This window comes from Scyliorhinus torazame, chromosome 13 (assembly GCF_047496885.1).
Source record: "Scyliorhinus torazame isolate Kashiwa2021f chromosome 13, sScyTor2.1, whole genome shotgun sequence".
Classification (NCBI taxonomy): Eukaryota; Metazoa; Chordata; class Chondrichthyes; order Carcharhiniformes; family Scyliorhinidae; genus Scyliorhinus; species Scyliorhinus torazame.
Window position 1 is genome coordinate 187,004,488 of NC_092719.1, and position 8,813 is coordinate 187,013,300.

At 47.1% G+C, this 8,813-nt stretch overlaps 1 protein-coding gene across 3 annotated transcripts in view; it reads left to right on the plus strand.

Annotated features, from left to right (window-relative positions):
* The window catches only part of tamm41 (TAM41 mitochondrial translocator assembly and maintenance homolog), a 45,448-nt gene extending 37,134 nt beyond the window's left edge, over positions 1-8,314 (plus strand). For all 3 annotated transcript variants that reach the window (XM_072472585.1, XM_072472587.1, XM_072472586.1), the window contains 2 exons: positions 7,546-7,608; positions 7,751-8,314. In XM_072472585.1, the coding sequence (XP_072328686.1) occupies positions 7,546-7,608; positions 7,751-7,839 (152 nt within the window). In that variant the 3' untranslated portion in view covers positions 7,840-8,314. The remainder of the gene's footprint in view (positions 1-7,545; positions 7,609-7,750) is intronic.
* Positions 8,315-8,813: the final 499 nt, after the last annotated feature.

Here is an 8,813-nt window from a genome sequence, read left to right on the forward strand (position 1 = left end):
CATGTGTCAAAACCATGGGCGGGATTCTCGGTTAGCCGACGCCGAAATCGGGGCGTGCGATCAGGCGGAAAATAGCTCCCGACACTGAATCGCGATGCTCTGCCTCCCTCAAAACGGCGTCAAAGCAACACACGCCACGCTTAGTTGCAACACTATTTGCATATCAATAGTGGGCCCACCCGCAGTCTCCGCCTCCGACAGACCGAGTTCACGACAGCACGGTCCACGTGTGCTCTCACAAATCGTTCACCTGGTGTGGCTGCTGAGATAGAGAGGATGTACGGACAGAGTCCAGCACCGCCATACTTCGCTGACAGTCGTGTTGTTGGCCGGGGGGTCTTCTCCCAGGGCTGGGGGGAGTAGTGAGGGGTGGCCAGGAGGTGTGCTGTGGGGTCAGGGGGGGAGGGGCAGCATTGTAGCACAGTGGGTAGCACTGTTGCCTTACAGCGCCAGGGTCCCAGGTTCGATTCCCGGCTTGAGTCACTGTCTGTGCAGAGTCTGTACATTCTCCCCGTGTTTGCGTGGGTTTCCTCCGGGTTCCTCCCTCAAGTCCCAAAAGACGTGCTGTTGGGTGAATTAGTCATCCTAAATTCTCCCTCTGTACCCGGACAGGCGCCGTAATGTGACGACGAGTTTTTCACAGTAACTTCATTGCAGTGTTAATGTGAGCGTACTTGTGACAAGAAATATTATTATTATATGGGTATGCAACATCATTACTGCAGCCGGCAAGGCAACCATGCAGCTGCGCATGCCGCTGACAGCCAACTGTGCCCTGGGTCGGAGAGGTGGGTTTCGATGGTATTCCATACGGTGCCGGTGCTGGCCCCTCACTGGTAGCAGAATCGGTGCACGTTTGGCGCCGGTTTTTCTGGTGTGAAAGTCCACGGAGTCTCTGTTGGTGTCAACACTCTGAAACGGAAAAGGGGAGGGGGGAAAAAAATGCCACAAGGGAGCCAAAGCAGAGGGAGAGAGGGCACCAAAAGCAGACTGGGCAATGTGCGAGCCCGCTCAGACGAGCTAATCGGTGCACGAAACGGGGGAACGGACGGTTCGCCACAACAAAAAGAACTTGTCAGACAGGAGTATTTCCCCCCTGGGCCAGAGGGGAACTGGAACTGGAAGGCAGCCTTTGCCGAGGCGCTGAAGGAACATCAGCAGGAAAAACAACACCGACTCCCGATACTTCCAGCTGCACAGGGGCACCAGACAAGGATGCCCACTGTCCCCGCTGCTGTTCGCTCTAGTGATCAAACCATTAGCAATCACGCTCAGAGCAGCAAAAAGCTGGAGGGGGATCCAAAGGGGCGGCAGAGAGCACAGAGTCTTACTCTATGCAGATGACCTGCTCCTCTACATTTCGGACCCCAAAGCAGCATGGACGGAATCATCGCGCTCCTGAAAGAGTTTGGCGCCTTCTCGGGCTACAAACTCAACATTTGCAAAAGCGAGATCTTCCCGGTACACCCACAAGTAGGGGGGGCAGCACTAACGGGACTGCCGTTTAAACAAGCCCGACACAAATTCCGCTACCTGGGGATCCAAATCGGCCATGACTGGAAAGGGATCCACAAATGGATCCTCACCAGTCTGACACAGGAAGTAAAAAAGGACCTGCAAAGATGGAGCACTCTCCCTCGCGGGGAGAGTTCAGACGATCAAAATGAACGTGCTGCCCAGGTAACTCTTCCTCCTCGGGTCCATCCCGATCTACATCCCCAAGGCCTGTTTCAAAGCACTGGACAAACTAATGATGGTGTTCGTATGGGGGGGGAAGAATGCTCGGATCCCGATAAAGGTCCTACAAAAAACAAAATCCAGGGAGGGGCTAGCCCTCCCAAACCTACAATTCTACCACTGGGCGGCGACGGCCGAGCGAATAAGGGGATGGATCAAGGAGCCAGAAGCCGAGTAGGTGCGCGTGGAAGAGGCCTACTGCATGGGGACCTCCCTCCGGGCCCTCGCCACGGCAGCACTCCCATCCTCACCCAAAAAGCACTCTAGCCGCCCGGTGGTGATAGCCGCCCTCCAGTCCTGGAACCAACTACGGCAGCAATTTGGCCCGACCAAAATGTCGGATAAAGCTCCCATCTGCTGACCATGGTTTCACACCAGCGCTGACTGACGCCACCTTCAAAAGGTGGGGACAGGATGGAGGGACACTGACAGTCACGGACGGCAGGCTCGCAACACTGGATGAACTGACAGAGAAATTCCAGCTAGCCAGGGGGAACGAGCTAAGGTACCTGCAACTCAAAACTTCCTACGAAAGGGGACAAGGACGTACCCACAACCGCCACGACAGATATTACTGGACACAAGCATACCAGATAAAGGAAACTGTAGCGACATGTATGACCGACTGGTAGAAAGGGCCGACACTGGACTGGACGCAACAAGAAAGAAATGGGAGGAGGACCTGGGGATTGAAATAGGGTGGAGACTCTGGAGCGAAGCACTGCATAGGGTCACCTCCACTTGCACAAGGCTCAGCCTGACGCAACTAAAAGTGGTACATAGAGCCCACTTAACAAAAACCCGTATTAGTAGATTCATCCCGGAGGTGGAGGATAGATGTGAACGGTGCCAAGGAGGCCCGGCCAACCACGCCCACATGATCTGGTCTTGCCCCAGACTTGCGGGGACTGGACAGCCTTCTTCGAGGCAATGTCCAAAGTGGTAGGGATGAGGGTGGAGCCATGCCCAAAAGTGGCTGTCTTCGAGGTTTCAGACCAGCCAGATTGATTCCTGGGGAGGAGGGCGGACGCCCTTGCCTTTGCCTCCCTGATTGCCCGCCGCAGAATCCTGTTCGGCTGGCGGTCAGCAGCACCGTCCAAAGCTGCAGACTGGCTGTCCGACCTCTCAAAATCTTTCCAAATGGAGAAAATCAAATTTGCCATCCGAGGGTCAGACGACGGCTTCCACAGAACATGGGAGCCATTCACCCAATTGTTCTGGGACCTGTTTGTGGCCAACGAACAAGCAGAAGAATAGCCAAGTAGCCAAGAATCAGGGGAAAGGGGAATGCAGCCAAAGCATGAGAGGGAGAGATGGGGGAGGGGGCGGGGGGGCGGGGGTGGTGGAGATGGGACAGCTGAACTTAAGAGGAAGGAAAGGCAAACCACAGGAGGGGGGAGAGGGAAGAGACGGGGAACAAGAGAGGAGAACCTGGGAGGTTGGGGTGGGGGGGGGAAGAGAGAGAGAGAGACAGGGATACGATAACAAACTTGGCATCCACAGGAACAGAGAAACTAGAATCCAGGCGGAAGACTGGAGGGCCGGCTGAAGCGGAGGTGAGCGCGAGACAACGGCAGCGAAATCCGTCCGTGAGAAGCAAGTGACAAAACCAACACCAAACCCATTCGAGTAGTGCCCTCTGTAATTGTTTCTCCGGCACCCAAATGCATATCTACCCCCCCCCCCCCCCCCCCCCCCCCCCCACACACACACACACACACACACACAAACAGATGCCTACTTATGTGTTGTAAATAATTTTGCCAAGTGTACAGAGTTGCTGCTGTTGAGCTGGTGCATAATACCCTACCAGTTACTTTATTTGATTTTTTATTTCTTCCTTATTATTACTTTTTTTTCTGATATATTTGTGTGTGCCCTTCTCTTCATATATATATATATATATATATATATATCTTGTATCATATCCTGTGTACATAACGGCAAATATACTTTGTTCAAAAACCCAATAAAAAACATTTATAAAAAACAACACTCTGAAACGCAGAATCCGGCCCCATGTGTCTCTGGTGGATGTTGTTACCTTCCATGTCCCCACAGCATGTGTCCGCCACAATTAAAAAAAATAAAAAATAAAAAATTTAGAGTACCCAATTATTTTTTCCAATTAAGGGGCAATTTAGCGTGGCCAATCCACCTAACCTGCACATCTTTGGGATGTGGGGGTAAAACCCATGCAGATATGGGGAGAGCATGCAAACTCCACACGGACAGTGAACCAGGGCCAGGATTCGAACCCGGGTCCTCAGCGCCGTAGGCAGCAATGCTAACCACTGTGCCACCGTGCTGCCCTCGCCATGGTGACTTTGAACACCAGTGATGCATCGTCCTTGATAACAAGTCTGATTGTGGAAGGAACCTCGTTCACATGGTGGGCTGGTTCATGTCATGTTCATTCTTGGCGACTGAGGCTAAGGTATTCGCCCATTTTATCTGCATTATTGTACAGTGAAGGTCTATTATCCATGGAGAAGGATCATGTATCCTGAAACTCCATTTACTCATTGTCATCCAGCAAGATTGCAAATCTATGAGCCCTTATTTTTACTCTTTGCTCGTGCACACATTTGCATGCCTTGCGCGTTGCCGACTCTCTGAAGTGCACATTTGCTAAGCATAGCGATAAGTGTGAACACCTTCCCACCTTAAAGTGCCGAAGCTCTGCCCCTCGGAGGCCTTTATCACCTTATAGTTGTCCGCATTGCGGCTCAAGGCTCTCGATGTAAGGATACAGAGTTGAGCCATTCTGAGGAGCATCCTCTCACCTATACCCTCGTTGAGGTCAGTTATGGTATATCCATATGTTGCAGTCAATGGAGCCTTTGAGCATGCTCTGGAAATGCAGATGGTAGCTTTTGACAATGTTGAGGCAGCAATGGCATGCAAATGAGGATATAATGAATCTGAAGATTTCTCTTTATTATCAACAAAGCAATATCTTGAGTGCTTCATGCCTTAGCATTTTAGAGTTGGCAAGAGCCAGGGCTAATTGTAAGGGCAAACTGGCCATTTAAAATTTGTGATCCTTGGGTGGTCCAGATTCATGGAAAGGTCAGGATGAATGCACGCCTGCATCCCTAACTGAGAGTGCCAGATGTGAATGTGATGGAGGAGAAGATGGCACAAAGGACTAGGAGATGCCAAAATGGAGTTAGACCTACATCACATCCTCTGCCTTGGCCCCAAGTGTGACCTTTCATTTTCACAAGCGCTGTGGCACAGAATGCGTAGCCCCATTGTTGCGATGGATCTCCTTGAGGAACTTGTCAGACTGAAGGTATACAGCTATAAGTCCACTAAGGATTGTAGAGATACACCTGCCTCTACTAGGCTACCATGATGACTGGCATGCTGCAGAGTCATGAGAAGAGGCAGTGCCATCTGATGTGCGATGCTGGAATGCTCTCCTCCAGGTTGGTCCTCATTTCAATAAGGACACATATTCCCACGGTTTTGTCATTCTTCAAAGAAACAGGACAATGGTTAGCCAAATGGGTAAGCACTCACTCTCAGATTAAAGTGCAGAGTTGCAATGAGAGGGATTGCAACGCTGGTGTTCATGTGGACCCATGATGGAGGGCACTTGTCAAAGAGGATGCTGACTATAACTTGTCATCCTCCTCGTGGAAGCTGGTGGAATGAGTGCCTAGTATGTAAATCTGACCTGCCTGGTCGGTGCTATAGACTCTTCCCCAGCAGCCTCAGCTACTTCAAAGTCATCCCTTTCAATATCCTCCGGAGAAAATGTCGGCATCTGGCAAGGCCACCCCTCTATTTTATTTTTGTGTGCGCTGTAATCACCAGGCCAGGCAATAGCTTCCGCAGTGGATTAATAGAGCTCTCTGCGATCTCCGCTGAATTTTGTCAGGAGGCAGTCTTCAATGATATGAGTCATTGATTGGGGTGCATCACAGATGCAGTCCAGGTTCCCTACGAGGCCCACTTGTGCTGGTTGGCTTCACAAAGGCCTTGGCCAGGGTGGGAATAGTTAAGTAGTGCACAGTGTTGGTGTGGCAGGTTGAAAGCGGGTGGGTGGGCTGTGGGAGCTGTGATGAGGAAGTGTTTTTTAATGGTGGCATTTTGGTTCCATTCCTGTGCCACATAGCCTCTATTGTTATTCCTGGTACCGATGGGCTGGTACGATGGGAGGTGAGCAGCAGGTGGTTTGGTAAGGTCCTTGTGTAGCAGCAGGTTTGGGTTGCTGTCACACCATCCATCAGTACCCGGTATAACCCAGGGAAGCCAGTGATCCTACAAGCAAACCGAATTCAGCAAGTTCAGGCTTCAAACATCCTGGTATCACCATCTCTTAGGCAGCCAGCAGTATGAATTCTTTTAGATCCCTCATGATCGGATCTGCACTCTGTATCCTGCAACTCAACATTGAGATGCTAACTGCTGCCAAACGTCTGCTAATCAGCACTCTCATCCAGCAACATGCAACTAACGTGATCTCTAAAGAAGAAACACACTCCATCTGATAAAGCTGGAATATATATGATCGAAGCTTTGACCTGATATGCCATGCAGCCTATCCAAAACATAGGTGGGCCACTTATATTCAGTCGACCACTTTAGAAATTGATTGCCTCTCTTCCACTGAACACCTTGATATCAAGATTGGGGCCTTCAAGATCGCAAAATTGCAAACCCAACTGATAATCTAAAATTGTTTTTTGGTCTAATTCTTAGCACCCTTGAGATTGTTCATTAAGTGCTGTCCAATTGCAGAATCACATTTAGCATTAGATGCTGAGTTTTGAAAGCACAGATTGGTATAATTGATACTGTGCCTGTTGAAAACAGCCAAAGAGATCAGCTGTTTGATATGATTCGCCAGTCATTGGGATGAATGGCTCACATAACTGCCGTTGCACAGGCACTGGCTTACCCTTAATTCCTTACACCCGGCTTACTCATTCTTCCAACTTCTTCCATCGGGCAGGAGATACAAAAGTCTGAGAACACGCACGAACAGACTCAAAAACAGCTTCTTCCCCACTGTTACCAGACTCCTAAACGACCCTCTTATGGACTGACCTGATTAACACTACACCCCTGTATGCTTCACCCGATGCTGGTGTTATGTAGTTAGGTTGTGTACCTTGTGTTGCCCTATTATGTATTTTCTTTTCTTCCCATGTACTTAATGATCTGTTGAGCTGTTGCAGAAAAATACTTTTTACTGTACCTTGGTACATGTGACAGTAAACAAATACAATCCAATCCACTGAGATTCACATACCACATTATTCATTTGTGTGGTAGGCAGAAGGACTGTGCACAACACATGGAGTTTAGAGAACATTGGTACCACCCCGAAGTTTGACATAGGGAATAATGGCCACAAACCTGCATTTAGGCACTGTGAATGAGCAACGTTGTATTTTGTCAGACATCCCCTTGTTCATCATTTAATAAGCTAAACCTGTACAGCCCATTGTAAACTGGCTAAGCGGTTAATGCAAAAGTCCAGGTTCTGCTGCTTTTGTTGTAAATACCTTTGCTCATGTACTTGGCGGGGAGGGAGTTTGAACGCAAAATTGAAAGCAAAACAGTAACAACAGCCGGAGGACAATTGCTGGAGAGCACCCCTAGATTTGAGACTGGTACTCCCCAAGGCCAGTTTAGTTTACATGCATTATCTTTTCCAAGCTGCACTTCCAAATTTGAGTCTTAACTGTTAAAAATAATATTATTAAAAAATATATTTGGGACTTTTATAGCTTATCTTAATTCCTTACAAATTAGAATAATAGCTTTGGTTTCTTTTTCTCCAAATGCCAGGTGTATCTGGTATCGTAAAATCCTCCAGTCTTACCCAAAGTGCGAAAGGAATTCTTACTGCTGGTAAGTTTTTGGGTTTTTTTTTCTCTTTTTTTTTTTCCTGTAAATAATTTTCCACTATTATATTGATTACATTCAGCTAAAATGCCATTGGCAATTTTAGAGGTTTAAGCATTGTCTTATGGAATGTTTCATGTGTATTTAGGTATGAGAAAAACTGTTACCTACAGCACGAAGAAACTGCATAAAATGTGGAGAGGTTGGAGAAGAAAATCTTCCGAACATTTTTGTTAACTATTATTTAAATTATATTTGGAAAATACATTTTTAATGAAGCACACAAGCTGTGAGTTTTTCATCAATGGCTGGGGTACTTTATCAATTATGAAATACATCTTTATAATGACTCCAATCTCCAATTCAGTATCATTAATAATAGCTCAACATATTTTCAAAATTTTACTGGTAAGTATTTAATCAGCACAAGTACTGTTTATGTTTTGCAATGTTCAGCATTACAAGTTCAAAGAACTTTATAAATCTGCAAATTTTGCAAGCGATAAATATTTAGTAATCAGTGAGTTAATTGGGATCCAATCATGGAAACTGTTCTGATATCTACAGATCCAAATGAGGCACAGATGCTCCACTTAACAGTGAACTCAACCAATGGGAGTCCATATTTAGATCATATTGTTATTTAACCATCTCTTAAGGCACAACCATTAACCAATATGGTGACATCATAATAAAGCTTCAGGTTACGTGAGTTGTTGGTTTTGTGTCTGAATCACTCAAAATAAGATTTAATTATTTCTGTTTCAGTGAGTTCCTTATCAACACTACTTTTTGTTTTATTTGATACTTTTATTTTTGTGCACTGTTTAGACTTACCAGTTCTCATTTGAGTGGGAGGGGAGGAGAAAACCAGTGGGGACCAGGGATCAAATCATGACCTTCCCTATCTCCATGCTTAGTGCCACACCACGTGATGAATTCACCCACGGAAGCTGAGGAAAGGTGGGGCCATACAGCTTCTTAAGGCTCAAGTTTACTTAGCAAAACAGGTTCTGGAGCAGATGACAAAATAATTGTATGGTAATAATTGTCATTATGAGGTACAGTGTTTGAAACTGAAACCTTTTGCTAAGCAAAGGCAATAATTTAATGCTCTTGTACTTATTTAGATTGATTGGCTTTCAGTCCAGTGAATTAGCATTTCACAATAGAATGGTTCACTTTGAACAGATGGTGTTTCAACCCGAATT